At 43.8% G+C, this 20,630-nt stretch overlaps 1 protein-coding gene across 1 annotated transcript; it reads left to right on the top strand.

Moving 5' to 3' along the window:
* The first annotated feature begins 956 nt into the window (after positions 1–956).
* Positions 957–18,691, top strand: LOC133572184 (zinc finger C3H1 domain-containing protein-like). Its single transcript, XM_061924978.2, has 35 exons — positions 957–1,552; positions 1,949–2,368; positions 3,184–3,335; positions 3,424–3,796; positions 3,872–4,053; positions 4,129–4,252; positions 4,816–4,856; positions 4,968–5,147; positions 5,224–5,379; positions 5,447–5,584; positions 5,663–5,781; positions 5,854–5,952; positions 6,024–6,198; positions 6,275–6,403; positions 7,302–7,916; positions 7,991–8,094; positions 8,188–8,319; positions 8,393–8,514; positions 8,611–8,712; positions 8,779–8,901; positions 11,460–11,646; positions 11,712–11,898; positions 11,976–12,164; positions 14,099–14,336; positions 14,414–14,519; positions 14,589–14,787; positions 14,873–14,967; positions 15,049–15,156; positions 15,235–15,339; positions 15,409–15,562; positions 17,142–17,242; positions 17,315–17,416; positions 17,483–17,522; positions 17,878–17,940; positions 18,104–18,691. The coding sequence occupies exons 1-35, from the start codon at positions 1,072–1,074 to the stop codon at positions 18,224–18,226; spliced, it is 5,964 nt and encodes a 1,987-aa protein (XP_061780962.2). The 5' UTR covers positions 957–1,071; the 3' UTR covers positions 18,227–18,691.
* The last annotated feature ends 1,939 nt before the right edge of the window (positions 18,692–20,630 follow it).

Below are 20,630 nucleotides of genomic sequence, written 5' to 3'. Positions count from 1 at the left end.
CACTTTTTTTTAACTTATTTTTTTAATATATGGAACACACAAACAATATATAATATACACAATGTACAAACAAATTAAGGCACTCAAAATACATTTGAATAATATCAAAAATCCACCAGGTTGAGCAATCAATATCCTATACAAACACAAACGGTTACAGAAAGTATAGCAAGAGACATTTCCAATAGATAAAAATAAAAATACTAAAATACTAAAATGGGCTTTTTAAAAACAACTTAAATTCATCCAAAAGTTGAGTATTTTAAAGTGAAACCCAAATTCTCCAATTGGTTTAATGATTTGAAATTATTAATACGATCTCGGAAAATCGTAAAACAATAGAAAATCCCTTAAAATATATTTTAAGGGATTTTCTATTGTTTTACGATTTGGAGTAAAACAATAGAAAATATTTTTCTATTGTTTTACGATTTTCCGAGATCGTATTAATAATTTCAAATCATTAAACCAATTGGAGAATTTGGGTTTCACTTTAAAATACTCAACTTCTATGTATGACAAATTTAGCTTGCAATATAGTAATATTAGAAATAATTTACATGTTGTTATCTTTCATACATATGCCAAATTGAATCTCTTCTATAGTAAATTGGGACATCTCCTTTGTGTTTTAGCTAACCTCGTATCTCCCCCCAAATACATGTACAGTATCATATTCCAAAAAATAAACTATTGACATTACAAATGTAACACTTGTCAACCATAATTATATATTTTTCAAAAATCATTAGTATGGTATATTCGATTAATAATTTTAATTTGTATTTATTTAACTTTAGGGAGAATTTAATATGTACCATAATAATATCTATCGTCTTTATTTTCCCTATTTCAACTTTTGTAAACACTTTAAGATAAACTGTTACTGTGACTTGGCCGCTCTGGGGATTACACATATGAGGTTGAGCAAGAGCTATGTCGCGAGATTCAACGAGACTTGTTCAAGCGAGACTTGCCGATAGTGTGAATGCTGTGGACTGTGAAACACGATGAGCTTTACGAGTTGAATTCGACGTTCTTACCCTTGCCACTTTTACCGTGGACGTCAACATGAGTCAAGACTCGGGGGCTCAGGTTAAGAGCGCCGAGGTCGAGCTCGAAGACGGAGAAATCTGCGACGACGACGGCGAGGACACCACCACCGCCGCCCGACGGGGGGAAGGGAGCAGCAGGCCCTGCAGTGGGCCTCCACGGGTCCCAATGTTACCTTACATGGAAAACCCAGTGCCAGACTACCGGCGCATGATGCCTTACGACGTCCACGGACCGCCGAAACAGAGACAGCAATGTGGGCCGAGCGGGCCGGACCGGCCGCACGGTCCCACACAGCCGCCGCCGGGCCTTGCTCCTATGTGTGGGCCCGGTCCACGGCCCAGTTTCTGGGAGCGGAGCCATGGCGCCCTGGGGAGGTTCAGACACCGTGCCATGCCCAACGGAGGACGCGGGGCCTGGCACCGAGGCGGCTGGGCGGGTGGTGGCCCCAGAGCCCAGCTGGATCGGTACGGACCTGGAGAGAATAACAACAGGAAACGTATCCTTATTTGTTCTGGACAAACTCTAACCCCTTTCCTTTCGTAAATGTCTACAGTAACAGCACATTATTAACATTAAAAACAACTTGCGCTGTCATTATTCTAATAAATCTAATATAATATTTATTATAATGTATTCTAACACTAACATTTTAGTTCATCTAGGTTAGCTGTTGTGGTTGTTAGACTTCACAAATTATAATTATATGGCTGATGAATCATCAAGACAGTAAACTTTATTGAGAAGGAACATGTGACATGCCATTTCCTGTAATAGGAACTCAGCATTCCTTTCGGCTACAAATACACTGACATGTGACTGTTGTACACATATATTTTTCAAGAGACCACAATGTGCTAGCTGAATAGTGTTTCTCCTTAACACATGGACTCAGAAAAGCAATTCTGGAGAAACATGGTCCGAAGAGCGCCACTCGGTACGGCCAAAGGCGATGGCGGCCTCGAAGAGTCCTTTGAGGACCTGTTGTCCAAGTACAAGCAGATTCAGCTGGAGCTGGAGTGCATCCGTAAGGAGGAGAGCATGGCGCTGAAAGCCACAGTTCAGGATGGGAAGGCCAAAGGTCAGGATGCGGAGGCCAAAGGTCAGGATGCGCAGACCAAAAGTCCAGGCGTCATGGCCAAAAGTGAGAGCACGGACTGCTGCCTACCTGTGAAATCTGTGAATGTTACTGATGCGCACAGCGAGGGTTCTTCGAAAAATAAAAAAAGCTTCCAGTCATTCAACATCAAACCACTACGAGCCAAACTGCCCGTGCCGGTCAGTCTGGGCCATAGCATCCAGGAGGAGGAGACAGGTGAGCAATGAAGACATGTGACGTGACTGCACATGCCACACACCTTTGAAAGTAGATGTGGGGAAAATAATCGAATTTTAGATCCATCGCAATTCAGACATGGACGATTATAGAATCGATTTTAAATAAAGTAATGCAGACAGTTCTAAGCCACCTCACCGAGAGATCTGAGCGGCTCCTTTACTATCGGGCATTTATGATCCAGTTTTGCACACATTTTCATTAATTTAATAAATGTAAGAATTAATTAAACTGTTTGTTATTCCAAATGAAATGTTTTTTTAAAGTAGAAAGTGATAAACGCTTATTTTACTTATGATGAATTGTAAGCACATTGTTCAGGGCAAATCGAGTTGTGTGTCCAGATGAATGTGAAAAATTATGGTTCAGAGGAAACTGGATATTAGTTAAAGTAACTATTTAGAAAATGGGGGGATTCAAAAAGTTTATACTTCTTCCCATTACCCTTTTGAGGTATGTTTAACTTAATATTTTTCCCTTAATACAATTTTATTTTCTTTATTGTGAAATAATATTGCCATTGAGCACAAGACTGTTCACTGTAGATATGTATGTATATTATGTACTACATGTATGATGTGGAGCTGACTATGACATAATAAACAACAACGGATTTAGTAAAACGAAACGAAATGTAAAACTGCGTCAATATACATAAATTAAAGATGCAGCAATAATCAAATCACAGCTGCTGAATCGTAATCGAATCATGAGGTGCACAAAGATTCCCACCTCTATTTTTAAAGTGTGAACTGAAACTGCATAAATCGTTGACTTCCTGTCGTTTTGAGCAGGGACACAAGCAGACATGGAGCATAAGCCGGAAAAAGAGCCGGAGGTGGCGGCGTCATGCGTTTGCTGCGATGAAGAATTAAAGCATGATGAGAAAACCTCAGGCAGAGCATCACCTGCCTCTAGTGAAGACGTCTACATCTGCCTGGATGAGGTAAAGCTCAAGTTTGTCATAACTGACTGTAACTGGAAAAGCCTCAAACTATTGACGTTTTGGTTGACAATGTCATGGCGTGCTGCAGCTGGGGGACCAGATGGAGGAGGAGGACATGTCGGAGCTCCAACTACGTCTCCTCGCCCTGCAGTCGGCTAGCAAAAAGTGGCAGCAGAAGGAGCAGCAGGTGATGAAGAAGACTCGAGAGCCTGTGTCCAAAGCTATGTCCAAAGCGACCACGCCTGGCAGGCTGAGGATCACGACTAGATCAGTGGCAGCCGCTGACAGGAACAGACCCCGGTCCAAGCCTCAGGATAGAGAACGGGACAAAGCCAAGGCAGGCACAAGGCCCCCAGAGAGGGACCGGCCAAAGCAGAGTCCCAAATCTGGAGGAAAAACTCCTCCAGATAGAGGCAGAGCTGCTGCCAAAACACCTGTGTCCAAGAAGATGACAGGCCCAGGTGAAAGGGTTCTGCTCCTTCATACGATGCCGATACCATTTCTTGTGTTTTTAATGGGGTTTTATCACTGCGCAGGCTCTGGGATCAAGCCGTCTTTCAGGAAGCAGCAGCAGCTGCGCTCGCGGGAGATACAGGTAGACGACGAGTGTTACAAACGAGAGGATGAAATCCGCAGAATCCGGGACTTGTCCAACCAGGACGAGCAGTACAAGCGCTTTATGAAGCTGGTGGGTGGGAAGATGCACAGCAGTGTCAAGGTAAAACACTTTCCCTCCTCGCCTCACTCTGGCATCATTCAATGGCCATTCAACAACCATCTCTTTGTCCTTCAGACCAGGGATGGAGAACTCAGGAAGTCTGCTGGAAAACTGAGCCTGGACGCCACAGGAAATCTTTACCAGTACGACAACTATGACGAGGTTGCTATGGACACGGACAGTGAGGCTGGTTCCCCAGGTGTGTTGCGAACCCATCTTAGCCATAGTGCCACTGCCAGTCTAAACTAGTACCACTGCCCATTTTGGCATTGTTATTACCACCCATTTTGGCAAATGAACCATAACCCATCTAAACGAGTACAACCATCCACACATCATAACTTGGCAGTGGTACCTCTGTACATACCAGTACCGCCACACATATAACTAGTAAACCATCCATCTTTGTACTGGTACCACCAACCATCTAAACTTGTACCACAACTCATCTAAACTGATACTGCCACCCATCTTTGCACGCTCTGATTGGCTCTTTGGTCTCCAGTTAGATCACTTTTTACATTGCAGGCAAATAGAGAAAAAACGCTCCATAATGTTTATATAATGTTACCCAAAGAGGTTCAGATAACCAGGTGAATAATTACCTGTTACCTTCTCAAAAAAGCATATATGTTCGTGCAAAATAAATTTTTCTGTGCTTAAAATATGCCTTTTCAACATCAAAATTAAATTGAATAAAAGTTGAGTCAATTGAAGTCTTTTAAAAATGTTAATCATTTCACTTATGTGTTTCTTCATCAGCACGTCCTCTGTTTCCTGTAGAAGAGCCCGCCTTTGTGACGGTATGCTTCCTCCTCTGTCAAATCACCAGAAGTCTGTTGCTTATCATTGTTGATGTTTGTTGATGTTTGAAGGTCCACTGTGACATCAGCGTTTTTCTTTGCCTTTTGCAGCCCTTCACCTCTACCTCAATGCCTGCCGGGATTCCTCCGCCGCCACCCTTACCCCCTCCTGCTAGTGAGCAGGTGCCCCCTCCCAAGCCTCCGTTCGCTGATCAGGAAGAGGAGGAGGAGATGCTGCTTAGGGAGACCTGTCTGATGTCCATGGCCACCAAACGGGTGCCTGCGACAGAGGTGAGAACTCGACCTCACGTTTCTTAAGAGATATCGATGGAGGAGTAGAAAAGACATGAACGTCACATGTCCACAGGAGAAGGTCTGGAGTGGTCCTCCTTCCCCGAGTGCGGCGCCCCCAGCAGTCTCTGAGCCGCCCAGCAGAGGAAACCTGAGCGCTGTCAGCCTCAACACGATGGCGGCGTCCCACGGAAAAAAGTTCACTCGAGGAGTTCCCAGAACACCGCTAGTGGTATGAAGCAGGTCACATGATAATGACGATGGCGAAGGTCTGACATGACATGTTTGTGTGTGCACAGCTACCCCGACACAAGTCTGTGGTGGTGTCACTCCACGAGTCAGATGACAGCGACTCGGACTTGGACGCCTGCAGTTCCACGCAGAGCGTGATTGGCGGTCTGGAGTTCATGATCAAAGAAGCGCGCAGGACCGCGGAGGTCAGTGTGACCAGACAGGATACAGAACACCCCCAGGCCCCGCCATGATCATTACCATGTGACATTTGTTCTTTCCAGGCAACCAAACCTAAAGGTGCATCGGGATCGGAGAAGGAGAACAACCCACTACGAACGCCAGAAGCCTTACCCGAAGCAAAGAAGGCAGAGTACCGCCTCCTCAGGGAGGAACTTGCCAGGTATGAGCAATACATTAGCGATCGCAGGCTGCCGCCGTCGAGTCCCGTGTCATTTTGTCATATGTCTTGCAGCAGGGAGAGGCAGAGGGTGTCAAATCAAGCAGCTCGCGCATTGCCGGCCGCCACCGCTGCCACTGTTGACTTGCTCGAGCAGAAGCTGCAAAAGCAAAGGTGAGACAGGAAGTGGCTTTCCTGACCATGAGATGATTTCACCTATGATCACAACACGCCCCTTCCCACAGAGAGTTGCTCTTCCGAGACGAGACGCTGCTGAAGAACCTCCAGCAGCAGGAGCTCAAGAAGACAGAGTCCCTAAAGACGGCCGAATCCAAGGTGTTGCGGCTGAGGGAGCAGATCCAGGCATCCGAGAAAATCGTGCTGGCCAATAAGACGCTGCTCAAGAAGCTTCAGGAGCAGGTGACAGCACTGCTTGGTCTCTCGTTCTGACCCGTTCTGTGTGCTGCACCGCATCTTTATCCGTGTGGGTTTGCAGGTGCGACGTGTGGAGCACCGTGTGTCCATCAAGAAGACTGTGGCGGCCCGCTTGGAGCAGGACCTACTTCGGGCTCAGCAGGTCGCAGGAAGAGAACCAAAACGCAAAGCCAGCGCTATCCACAAGCCGGTGAGCACGACTTCATTCTGTATTTTTCTAATATCTAAGTATTGCACAATAACAAAGTCTCTTTAGGATCAGTTAAGGTTGGCCGATATAATGGTATATCAATATATATTGATATACCATGGTATATCAATATATATTGCGATAATGTAATCAATATCAATAAAACAAATGTTTAATAAAACGGTAAAAAAAAAAATTATTTTTTGTCGGAAGAAACCGGAAGTTGCAAAGCAAAGTTAATTGCATGATCAAAGGCATTCACGCACTCGTAACCAAGCAATGCAGGAAGTGATCACTGATCGCTGGGAATGACACGCTACTAGCCGATCAGGTACCTGTCTCAACTATCACGTTAAGTTGCGCCATTTACTTGTCTCTTGGTTAATTCTTTGCATGGAGTGAGAAGAGAAACTAAAAATGAGTGCTACAGTATGGCAATTTTTTGGATCTTTTAAAGCGGACTGTAGTCAGACCAATGTGGTCTGTAAATTATGCAAGGCGCTTGTCCCCACCAAAACCGGTAATACCACACCACCGTAGCTGTGCTCACTTTTTGGAGCAGAGCAAAAATAGTTCTCAAGTTTCTCTATGTTTACATTTTCACACTTTGCACTATTTTGTTACACTTTATTAAGCATTTATTACATATTCCATCAATAATTATCGATCTCGACCGATATTAAACACTTACCGTGATACAGTTTTCAGCCATATTGCTCAGCCCAAGGATCAGTTTAATTTAAAACACAGTTTTATACAAGTTATGTATATAGGGTGTCTCCGCTCCATCTCTCCATCAGTTTAGGAGTCATTAGTCTGGAAAACGATGAAGACCCCTGAGCTAGACTTTTGATGTCTGACCAGCAGGCCACAAACTCTAATATTCCTTATCTCTCAGCCAAGGAAACTGCAGCGGGTCGATGGCACCAATATTGGCCGGGAACGTCACTTTGCAGATCTGATTGCTCAGAAGAAGCTGCTGCAACAACTGGAGTCTAAATATGCCCTTAAGATCCAAGAGCTGAAGGAGGCCCAGGCCCTACGCAACAAAGTAGCACCATCGGAACCTCCAGCCGAGCTGAGGCCCAAACCCTCTCCTCTTCCCGAGCCAAAGGCATGTCTGCCAGCTGTCTCCAGCCCACCCCCACCGCCCCAGCCTTCCCTGCACGATCTCACCCAGGACAAACTAGTTCTAGACAGCGAGGACAGCCCAGAGGCGGACGACCAAGAGACGGCGCCCGTGCCTTCTGCGGTGGCCGCTCACCCCAGACGCCACTCCTTGCGTCAGTCTATCTCCTCCACCAAACCTAACCTGGAGCAGCCGACCTCTATGCCCACCAAAGACTGCGGCACCTCCAAGCCCGCTAAGAGCAGCACAACACCCGCCGATACATGCGCCGGTCTGGACTTGGATGCACTGAGGCGCCGGTACCAACAGCAAGGGAGACTGGGTGAGCTCCTCCTAGAGGAGCTGCTCAAAGTAGAAGATGTAGAACAGCCCAAAGGTGCAAAGGTACGCTGGATGACATCCATACACACACAGGGTGTGATATGTCCCCAAATGAACTTTTAATGGTGTGTGTGCAGGTGCTCACATTGGACGTGGATGTAAACAAACCTCCCAGTGGACAACCAAGACCTGTCCCTTTTGGACCTTACCGCAGCCCTCTGCTTGTCTTCAAGTCTTATAGGTGGAGTTTAAAATCCAGTGTGATGTCCTCCTTTTTGTGTCTACGATGGCCAGTCGTGGGAACGTTTTTGACAAAGTCTGTTGTCGCTCTCAGGTTCAGTCCGTACTACAGGACCAAGGAGAAGTTGTCCCTGAGCTCAGCCACATACAGCAACGCCATCCAGCCCAAAAAATGTTTCTGTCGCTTTGACTTGACCGGAACCTGCAATGATGACGACTGTCAATGGTGAGGACAGGTGTCTCTGTGGTGATGATTGTGGTGATGAAGGTGGTGGTGACTCGCTCCTGTGCTCCTCAAGGCAGCACGTGAGGAGCTGTACTCTCACAGGAGGTCTGCTCTTCCAGGATGTGCTCTCCTACAACTTGTCTCTGATCGGCTGCACTGAAAGCTCCTCTGGCAGTCAAGTCAGCGCCGCCACAGGTGGGCGGGGCCTTCAGTCACAATCAGACCTGTCTTGATCCATCTTTCGTTGTCACGTGCGCTGACTCTGATATATTATTGTGTTGCGTCTTCTAGAAAAGTACCTGACCAAACTGTTTGGTCCTAAGAAAGACGGAATGGGTGTGGACCAGAAGGCCGTCTTTCTGGTCAGCAAAGTTAACGAGAGCCGCCGTCATGGTGGGTGGAGCCCCCGCCTGAGACAGGAAAACAAAGCATAGCGCTGACGTTTATTTTGTCTTTTAGTCCCGCCCTACACTACCTGGAAGGACAAGAGGAAATGGAGGCCGTCTGCTCAGAGCGAGCGCCCTGTGGAACCTGACGGGGAGGATGATGGCGTGGCAGGACACCAGATGTCTGAAACATCAGGTTGGTCATGTGACCCAATGACAAAAATCTGCATAATGTTGTCCCCTTTATGCAGGGATGTCCAAACTTTTTCCACCGATGGTCGAATACTGAAAAGTCAATGTATGTGGGGGCAATTTTGATATTTTTTTATTTTATAAATAAAATGAAAGAAATTAAACAAATATATACATTTAAAGACAAAACATTGTCAGCTTTAGGTGACTAATTATATTATTATAATTATTTTTTAGAACATTCCAGCTTTTTCTCATTACATTTACACGTACCGGTAATTGCTCTATTTCTTACATTTTTGCTGTTTTTTTTCCCCCCTATAAGAATAGAATAAACATAATAATATTACGATTGTCTAACTGATTAACCTAGTGTCAAAAATGTTGGATGTACTAAAATAGTCATTTTCATTTACACATTTAACAGTGTTTATTATTGTTGTAATTTTCAAATTAATTCATAAATTGGTATTATTTAGATTTTTTAATTGACTAACAAAAATGTGTTTGTATTTTATTTTATTTTATTTCGAGAGCTTCTGATATTTTAGATCAGGTGTGTTAACGCTGTATTATGGGTGATTAAGTATATTATTGTTAATTATTAGTTAAACATTGCAGCTTTTTCTCATTACAATCCGATTTTTTCGCTCTTTTTTTCTTACATTTTTACGAAAACAATGTTCAGTGACACATTTGTTGTTGTTGTAATTTTTCCAAATAATTCATTAATAAGTTAGTATTTATTTTTTGATATACCGTACTAATTAAACTTTGTTTCTATATTTTTGACATTTTATTTCGAGAGCTTCTAATATTTTACATCAGGTGTGTCTAAACGTTTTCCACCAAGGGCTGCATTCTAAAAGTCAAACTATCCAGGGGCCATTTTGATATATATATATATATATATATATATATATATATATATATATATATATATATATATATATATATATATATATATATATATATATATACAGGGTTCGTACGGGTGCTTAAAAACCTTGAAAATGCTTGGATTTTAATGTTGTGTTTTCAAGGTTTGAAAAATGCTTGAATTTTGGGTGAAGTGCTTGGAAATGCTTGGAAATGTTCATCGTATTTCTCGGCAGTCTGACTCAATAGGCTAATTATAAAATGAAAAAAAACAAAAAACGTTTCCTTAAAAATGAAAGCTACACGCTTGATCTGTTGGCTTTGCACGAGCCCTTACATTAGGTTGTTGTCATGCAGCTCTCAGTCGCCCCCAAGAGGACAGTGGTGCATCGGTCCATCATGCCGGGAGGTTGTCGTTTTAATGAATTTTTTGCTCCATTATTTTGGTTGTCTACTTAACTTGTCTGACTACCTCAGTTAAAGCAAACAAGTTACATTTTGCCGTTTTGATTAATTGCATTAAAATGGTTACATTATTGGACTTGTTTTTTCTGTGAAGGTCATGTAATGTATAATTTGTAACTTTTTTCACAACTTAGAGCTGAGTTAATATGAATGATTTGGTAATTTTTACACAATATGGTTGTAAGCATTTCTTGCTTTAATATTTTCGTTGTCTACTTAACTTGTCTGGCTACCTCAGTGAAAGCAAAAAAGTTAACTTTTGTCTTTTTGTTAATTTGTTATCACAGCCACAGTTATAAGGCTAGATATGCTTAATGGAAGGTGACTGAGGTGTTGTGAAACAAGCAAAATATTTTCCTTTAATTTATTATCCGTATATTAATGTGGAACAGTTTTTTTTAATAAATGAGTGAAATTGACATTTTGAGGGTGCGTGTATTTATATCAAATTATGCAGTTTACAAGCACCAATACGGTGTGAATCAATCCATGCTGTTTAATGTCATTGAGTGCTGTAAGTAAGAAAATGAACAAGAAATGTGAAAAACAACACAAATGGAGACACGTTTGCAAACACCAATGACATTGAATAGTCTACAGAAACACTGCTTCATTTTCTATGCCCCATTCAGTTAATGATAACTGCTGCTTCAATGTTAGGCTTAGGTTTTAGCAGATTTTCTGTATTTTTCCTACAGTCAGCATTTAGTGACCTCAAACAACAAGGCTGTGGATTGATTCACACTGGTTTTCGCCTTTTGAAGGATACTGGGAAAAACGGGAAAATTGATCTTGAAAGTCCTTAAAAAGTGCTTGAATTTGGCAATGGAAAAGTTGTACGAACCCTGTGTGTGTGTGTGTGTGTGTGTGTGTGTGTGTGTGTGTGTGTGTGTGTGTGTGTGTGTGTGTGTGTGTGTGTGTGTGTGTGTGTGTGTGTGTGTGTGTGTGTGTGTGTTTATATATATATATATATTATTTAAAGACAAAACCTTGTGTAACCTTTGTATTATAGGTGATTAAGTATATTATGTATATTATTATTACTTAGAACATTTCTGCTTTTTCTCATGACCTTTTTTACATTTTCACTGTTTGTTTTTTCCCGACATTATGCTGCGGGCCAACAAAACTCGGTCCGTGGACCGCAAATGACCCCCGGGCCGCACTTTGGACACCCCTGTTCTAGTGTAATCACCGCATGACTCCAATTATTTGTAGTTTCAGACATCGGCAGCCTGCCTGGTAGCATGAGCACATTGGACACGTGCGTGACGTCTGAGGACAGGCGTTACTTTGTCAGCGACACCGACGACATCTCCAAGCTGGAGAGCAGCGTGTTGGACAACTCTGGAGACACGCAGCTGTGGATCAAACTCACATTCCGATACCTCCACCAAGACAACGCGTACGTGCGCGTCCGCCTCACTTGTGTTCCCGCCACGCCCATCATAACAGCGTCTGTCCCCGTAGACCGCCGGCTGAGTGTTTGGAGGCTGCCCTGAATACGCTGTCTCGCGCTCTGGAAAACAACTGCGAGGACCCCGAAGTGTGGGCACACTACCTGATGCTCTTCTCCCGCCGCGGCAGCCGCGAGGAAGTGCAGGAAATGTGCGAAATGGCTGTGGAACACGCCCCCGATCGCCGTGTGTGGTGGAACGTGAGTTGCGCTGTGACGTGACATAGCCGGCCGGGCTTCATGCTGATGTGACATAGGCATGTTTTTTTTGGTTGCAGTATCTGACTTTAGAGAGCTCGTTTGAGGGGAAGGACTACGTGTGCGAGCGTCTGCTGAACTTCCTGCTCGCAGAAGCGCCGGGAGGCGTGTCGAAGGAGCGTTCCTTCCAGTTGTTGGAGGCTCTGCTCTATCGAGTCCACTTGAACTCATTCACGGGGCGGCTGGACGCTGCTCTCACCATCTTCCAGGTATTTCCCACGCTATACAGTGTGCGTAGGTTTAGGTAGGGCTGGACGATTATGCAAAAATGATAATCACAATTTTTTTAGTGGATATTGAAATCACGATTAATAACAGGATTATTTACTAATTTGAAAATATTGGTATTTATTGTACCACCAAAACTTAATACAATCTAAAAGAACAACTGGATATAAATCGAACAAATAAGTAAAATAATATATAATAGCAACAACACATTTAAATAACAATAGTAATATATATATATATATATATATATATATATATATGTCTTAATAAGGTTATCCAAAAAATAGTGCTCGATACCGTAGTAGAGCGCAATATATGTATGTGTGGGAAAAAAATCACAAGACTATTTCATCTCTACAGGCCTGTTTTTTTCCCACACATACATATATATATATATATATATATATTACGGTTTACATTTTTTAATTCCCTTTTTTGAACCATTTATACTTATTTTACCAATATAGTGAGTGTGCTGCATTGTCATAAATCAAATAAAATACAAAAATCTCACATTTATTGGTGTTATACATGTATATGTGAAAATATCAATACGTGTTTTAAGTACCTTTAAGTTTGTGTAAGGTACTTTTTGAAACCTTTTATTTTGTTAGTGCCGTCAGACCAGATGTTGTGCAAAGCGCTGTCATTGTCAAACAGAGAAGTGTGCTTCTTTTCTGAGCTTAATGAGTTTTGGGACAACTTGAAGTTGTTGGGGAAAAAAAACTGCTGTCCTGTTTGTACATTGATCTTAAATTGATGATGTCGTTCACAACAACACAAGCAGATAAGATGTGTTGTGGGTGTATGCCGTATTTTTCGGAGTATAAGTCGCTCCGGAGTATAAGTCGCACCGACCGAAAATGCATAATAAAGAAGGAAAAAACATATATAAGTCGCACTGTAATTTTATAAGTCGCATTTTTTGGGGAAATTTATTTGATAAAAGCCAACACCAAGAATAGACATTTGAAAGGCAATTTAAAATAAATAAAGAATAGTGAACAACAGGCTGAATAAGTGTACTTTATATGAGGCATAAATAACCAACTGAGAACGTGCCTGGTATGTTACGTAACATATTATGGTAAGAGTCATTCAAATAACTATAACATAGAACATGCTATACGTTTACCAAACAATCTGTCACTCCTAATCGCTAAATCCCATGAAATCTTATACGTCTAGTCTCTTACGTGAATGAGCTAAATAATATTACTTGATATGTTACGGTAATGTGTTAATAATTTCACACATAAGTCGATCCTGAGTATAAGTCGCACCCCCGGCCAAACTATGAAACGTATGAAACTGCGACTTATAGTCCGAAAAATACGGTAGATTGTTCCTGCCAGCTTTAGCTTCCTACTTTAGGCGCTGTTTCAAATGGCCATCCCCAAATTTATTTTAGGATGTGTTTCGGGAAATAATGAGCGGTACCGGACACGTTATTTTCCCAAACTAATATTCCTTCTCCTCATATTGGCAGCATTTTGCTTACATTTATGTCAATTTCCCTCCTGATATTCTTCGTTCAGCAGCAGTTTACCTTTTATTGGCCAATTCTGACATTCTCTCCATGGTTAAGTTAACGTGGAAATCATATGGCCTTACATTTTTTGTTAAGTTCAGTGATTATTGATTAGACATACTAGCGTTGTGTCATATAAAAAGTAACTATCATGGTGAGATCCCAAACTTCTCGTAAATGTGGTCTTTTATTTTACTCATTTGTTTCACTGTTACAAGCTACAATGCACGTTGCGCAGCCCATTAATCTTTTTTTTTTTTCCGATTAGAAAATTTTTATCATCGTGAGAAGCCAAAATCTAAATTGTGATTAAAATGTGATTAATTGTCCAGTCCTAGTTGATGGTCCTATTCTGCATCATCATGTGATGCCTGCTTTCAGACCGCCTTGAAGTCAGGTCACGACCAAAGCGTCGCCGATCACCTGATGGCGAGCGACCGTGCGCTGGCATGGTTGTGTTACTTTCACCTGAAGGAGTTCCGGCGTCTTCCATCCAGTCTGTATGACCCGTTAGAGTCTGGCCCGTCCAGGCTGGTCAGCACCGAGCACTTTCTTTTGCCCTGGCGAACGGCCCAGGACATCATCACACCACATGAGGACCTCATGACGCTCTTCCGAGGTAAACATCCTGGCGGCGTGTGTGTGTCAGCGGACCGCCGTGATGAGCCCACTAATGTGTGTGTTTGTCCCTGGAAGATGCCATCAGTCAGTGCAATAACGAGTCGTTGACGCCAAGCGAGAGGACGTTGGCGTGCCTGCCGCTCCATACCAACTTGCTGCTGCTGCACAGGCTGTTGGACAGGTGAGCGGGTCAGGGGTCAAATTGTCGGTGGTGAGCGTGACCTCACAAGTGTGACGTGTGTTTGTGAAGGCTGGAGGAGGGCGTGATCCTGTGCGAGGCGCTGCTGGAGATGTGTCCCGAGTCATGCACACTGCGAGACGCCCTGGCCGACCTCCACGTGCGCTCGGGGAATAGCGACCGCGCCGTTAGCTTGTGGCTACATGCGCTGGTCGAGTGCCCCAACAACGCGGAGGTCTTCTACCACTGCTGTAGCTTCCTCATGGCTCAGGTGGGCAGGGCCTCCACTGCTACTTCCTGTGTTACGTACCTGACTGTGGCTCGCATCTCACGGGAAGTGAAATGTGCTTTGACAGGACAAGCCGAGCGCGGTTACTCCGCTTTTCCGAGGGTTCGTCCTGTCTTTATGCGAGGACGAGAGCAGTAACATGACGCCTGTGGACATTTTGCGGTTCGTCACCTTGATTCGTTTGTTAGTTAGAGCTTGAATCCATGTCTTGAAAGCTAATGTTGCTCCGCCGTCTTCCATCAGGAACATCCTCGGCCTTCCAACAGACCACATGTATCTTGCTTTCGTCATCAAAAAGGATCTGGAAGAGCAGATAAACCAGCAAATGTCCTATCTGCACCTGCTTCACTGGTACCGCCCTCATCCATGTCATGTGACCTAGCCGTAGCACGTGGCGTCGTGTTGACATGACGCGCTGTCTGCTTCCAGTCGCTGGCTGTGGCTGCACGGCTCTGTGGATGACACGCTGGACGCCTTCGAGCGAGCGCTGGGCTCGGCCGCACGGACCGAGGAGCTTCACTGCCTGTGGATGGAGTGAGTGCGACCTGCCGGCGTCGCAATCACGACAGAGTGTAGACGAACGGCGTGTCCCTGTCTTTGCAGCTACATGATGTTCTGCAGCGGCCCCCACTTCCAGTCTCAGGCAGCCGGGCGATTGTCGGAGCTGGTCCTGCGCTGCCTGAGCACGGTCCCGTCTCGCCTGGAGGTGCCCTTTGATCCTGCTCACTTCTGGACTTGTTATCGCTTCCACAACAAGGCAAGACGTTGTTCTTAGTAAACACAGTAGTATATGAACTTACTAGCTCTAATTACTGGAGGAGGCAATCTTTGGGCAACTTACGATTCAATTTAGAATCAATTCTCAATTCAACACGATTCTGGCTTTATATTTGGTGTATAAATTGTAAGTGTTGACCTAAAAATGTCTTTTTAAAAAGGATTTTTGAATTTGTATTTACAAAAATCACAGAATATTAATCTAATAAAAGTAAATAGAGCGACGCCAACCATATGCCAGCTTTACAGTACTTAGGATAGAAATATGTAAAGCAATTGAGAAGACCTACAAATGCAACACTTTCTAAATACAATACAGTGGAATCTCGATTTATGAACTTTTTGAACATGGTTCGTTAATCAAGGAGTTTGTTTTGAGAAGCAAAATTCTTTATAAGAACTAATGTAAATATGAATAATGGGTTCCAGCCTTGACAAAGTCCATTTGGTGAAGGTTTGTACACTTTGAAAACAATATTAAGTAACAAACATAACAAGGAGGTGATTAATTAACTTTCTCTTTAATAAAAGCCAAAACGACGACGACAAGCTGGATTTTCCTGTATGTGCTGCTATGCCTACACGCACATAATTCCCTTTGGTGCCCTCACAAACGATCAGAATTCACCAAAACATTTAACTTTTAACAACCATATTGCTACAATAATAAACATTTTAAAAAGTAACTACTTACACGCATTAACATCGGTAAAGGATCGCCTCACGAGAGGAGAGATAGGACCAGACAGGCGGTAAGAAGCGGGTAAATGGGGGGGGGGGGGGCTGTGTGTTCTCACTAAACGAGACGTAATGTCTTCTCCCTCTGCTGTATAGAGGCATATTTGACGCAATCCAAAAGTTTGTAAACCGAAAAGTTTGCAAATAGAGGGGTTTGCAAATGAAGGTTACACTGTACTAACAAAAAAACAACTAATATTGATAAAAGCAACACGATCAATAATAATAATAATACATTTAAAAACATTTTTTAAATTGATTCTTTAAAGCTTATGAATCGGTTTAGAATCTAAATAAACAATAATTAGACTTTGGATGTGAATGGGAGTTTTTTGACAAGTACATTTTTAAACTTTCACAATGATTTGGAATGCGTGACAAAGTGGGAAGGAAAACATAGATAATTTTTACTAACTTGATCAATTGTCAACACGTGTATTGCACAACACGGCAGCCACAGAACCAATGTCGTAATGGTGGTGAAGGAACTGCTCAGCCAGCATTAATAGCGCTGATGAGTTCATTGGAAACAAACAGTAGGACTTTCACACCAACAGCTAAGGAAAGCAACCAAACGTTTTAAGGGGAAACGGATAAATAAAACTGCTGGACCACCTGGGTTACTTCAGTTCAAATGCAACAAATTACATCAGGAGGTTGCCTACAGCCACCACTGTTAATGCCATTGTTTAACCCGGTGCCAATTAGTCTCTTTGTTTTTATGAAGGCAGCTGGCGACTATCAAAGACTTTTTTTGTTGGAAACAAGTCATTAACTGTAGCATTTACATGACTCAGGTATTTGTGTGTGTTTGTCTTCAGGTGGTGTCCTTCTACCTTAGCTGTGTGGACACGTCCCAGCATGCACTGGTTCTGGAGAGACTCCATTACATGATGCCCACCAACATCGCGCTGGCGCTCAGGTACATCCTGGCCCACCTCTTAGATGGGATATGAATGTTGTGTCCGTGATGTGGTGGTGTTGTTCTTAACAGGTGGCTGCATCAGGAGTGGACTGAAGGAAACCTGGAACACGTGCGCTTCCAGGCCAAGATGTTGACCAGCAGCGCTCAAAAGTCTTTTGCCTCTTGGAAAATGTGAGGATTTGTTTTCTGACACACAAACATCACACAGACAATGCTGATGATGATGTTTTTCTGCAGAGCCATTGCTGTGGAGGCGGAGCTAAAGCACCCGTCAGAGGTGAGGCGCCATGCGAACGAATGGTTCAATCAAGCTAACAACATTAATGCTTCTCTCTAATGTCTCTCAACGTCCTAGAATATGGAGACGGAAAATAGCAACCAGAGCATCTTCATCTTCATACCAAATATGGCGACCTTTATTCGTATATATGTGCATTAGGCATTGATTAGCATAGTTATCTAACATAAGCGCCCCCTGTTGTGGACTCTTTGTATTCTTGCTACTAAATCTCATTTGTCCCCAGCAGGAGTGCATCACAAGTCAGGAGTTGTATTCTTGTTTTGAGTATGCCCCCTTTTTGTCGCCATCTTCTTTTCCTCCTCGTCTTCCTCTCTTGTTTTTGTCTTTGCAGGTGAGACGTCTTCATCAGCAAGCGCTCCAGAACCTTCCGCTGTGTGCTGAACTTTGGAAAGATGTAAATGGCTCACCCTCTGCCAAAATAACTTGTCACACCGACAACATTACGCCAGCAGCATGCCAAAAAAAAACCCGATATCAGCGCTAGGGTACATGCTAACAGGAAGTAGACACATGTTTACCTCTTGCTTCCTTTGTGTGTCCCATCTCACCCTTCCCAGCTGTTGCAGTCAGAGGCGGCGGGAGCGTGCAGCGGCGATGCCGTTTCCGAGCGGCTACGCCGGCTGCTGTCAAGGGCTCAAGAGGTCGGCGTGTGTTTAGCTGACGTCAAAGCCGCTGAGTGAAGCGATGTCTGACGGTGGCGACACTTTGAGTCAAGAAAAAGCTGGCAATGACAGCAAATGGGGCGGGGGCCCGCCTCCCCCCGGGACCACAAAGACTCCGCCTCCTCCTCGTGTACGTAAGTATCGAGCTGCTGAGTGACGTTTGTCTTTGTGTCTGTCACTTTTCATCCCCTTTTTAGTTTTATTTTCCCTTTGGGGGGGAGGGCGGAGGGGGCCTGAAGAACGCCATCTTTTTGTTGTTGTGAAGAAGAAAGCAAGCAAGACTTTTATTTTGTTAAACTCCTCGGAAACAAAGACACACTGCCAAACGGCAGCCATCATAGCGGGAACTGAAAGACGCTAGGACAAGAAGACCTCGTTTGCTATTTGCTTTGGGGTTTTTTTTTTGTCATTAAAAGTATTAATGGATCAGGGCATGTATTTTTTTACATGCAAATACTATTAAAAATATTTTCTCAACATAAAGACGACTCCTGTGTTATATTTAACTGACAACAAGAAGTAGCTCCAAATGCTTCTCATTTTGGCAGTGTTGTACTGAAATGATACATTTATTGAAATTATTAGCCTTTATCATATATTTTTTCTAATTCCTGAAAATAAAGACTTACTTAAACTTGAGACTTTTTAATTGAAATGTATAGCTTGTATGCATCACGTGGACTCGGATTTGTAGGCGCTGATTTTTATCCGTCGATTCACACTCTGCTGCATCCAGTGAGAGGTAAAGATCACGGCCTGATGAAGCCAGAGACACAATCCTGCAGCCTCCAAAGCAGATCTCAATGCTCTGACTGACCAGAAATTCTGTCCTGAAAAGTTAAGAATAGAATCTGTGACGAAGGGCAGCCAGCTGACAAATTCCAACCCTCACTGGAGACATGTACGACTTACCGCCGGCAATGTAGATCAGGCTCTGACACCAGTCATACATGGAGTGGACTGCCAAAGTCAAGCAGTCCCATACAGGATGTCCTGTGAGACATGGTCGAATACCTTTATCCAAGTTCGAAAAAACATGTAGAATGGTTGGGCAAACATGCAACCTCAAGGACCTTGCCGAAGCTAGGGAGCTGGTCTGCAGTTCACACACTGTTTCTCCTGAATCCAAAATTGGACTATCCAGCAGAACCTGAACTTCAGTACCCCTGCATAGAACTTACCAAGAAGGTTGAGAAGTGTAATCCCACCGAAGTTGGAACCACCACCCGGGTCTCCCAATCCAGAGGCACCATCCCTGTCTTGTCAACCAAGACGGCCCCACAGCATCCAGAGCCTGAAGGAATTCAGGATGGAGCTTACCCACCGCGGGGGGCCTATTTACAGACAAGCTTTCTGACTACCTCGGCAACCTCAGCCCCAAAGATAGGAAAGCGCACAAGTCCCAACTGCTTCCTCAATTAAAAATGTGTAGATGAAAGGAGGTCTTAAAAGTACTCCTTCTACTGGTCCACAAGACTATTTTGGGTTCTGACGTTGATTTGACCATCAAATGTTGGTCATCCCCCAACCAATATTTTACAATACAAAAAAAACATTGAAACATGCTTTTTGTCAATGTTTATTCAATGTCCAGTTATGATGTTGATTTGACCATTAAAATTAGGTAATTTCCCAACCAACAACGTGGCTCCAACATTAGACATCAACGTTGTCTCTATTTACAAATACAACTATTTTGCAACATTGTTTCGAAGTCCAATTTACAGGACGTGCGTATAATCAACATTGTATTAACGTCTTGTGCATGCTGGATAACATCCCAAGTCGAGGTTAGCAGCACACCGTCCACACCAAACACTTTGTTGACAGTGCACTGTTTGCCCTTTCTGAGATGGCGGATGGTGGTCCAGAATCTCTTCGAAGCCGTCTGGAAGTCATTCTCCATGGCTTCTGCAAACTCTTCCCATGTCCAAGTTGTTGCTTCGGCGACTGCCAAAGCCGCACATGCATGGCCTGTCGGCCAAAAAGGGCCCCATAGGACTCCTTCTTCAGCTTGATTGCAGCCCTCATTGCTGCTGTCCACCAGCTGTTTCTGGGATTACTGCCACGACAGGCACTAACCACTCTGAGATCACTTCCACATCCATACAGGCATGGGACATGGCCCACTTTGAGTCACTGTCGGCTGCCTGCTTTGGAACATGGTGGAAGCTCTCCTGAATGTGGGAGTCAAAACTCCCTTTTGACAGTAGACTGCCAGACGTTCCCAGCAGACTCTCACAATGTGTTGGGGCCTGCCTGTTTTGGCCGGCATCTTCCAACGCCATCGGAGCCATTTCACCATTTTAATGGTCTGTGGACAGCTGCATCCCTTTCTCCACCCGAGTGTTCAAAAGGTAGCGCCGTAAGTCCGACGACACAATCGTAAAGTGGATCATAGAACTGCAGCCAAGGGTGTCCT

Source organism: Nerophis lumbriciformis, linkage group LG29 (assembly GCF_033978685.3).
Source record: "Nerophis lumbriciformis linkage group LG29, RoL_Nlum_v2.1, whole genome shotgun sequence".
NCBI classification, from domain to species: Eukaryota; Metazoa; Chordata; class Actinopteri; order Syngnathiformes; family Syngnathidae; genus Nerophis; species Nerophis lumbriciformis.
Note: the sequence above shows the minus strand (reverse complement) of the source record. Positions and strands in the feature narration are given on the sequence as shown.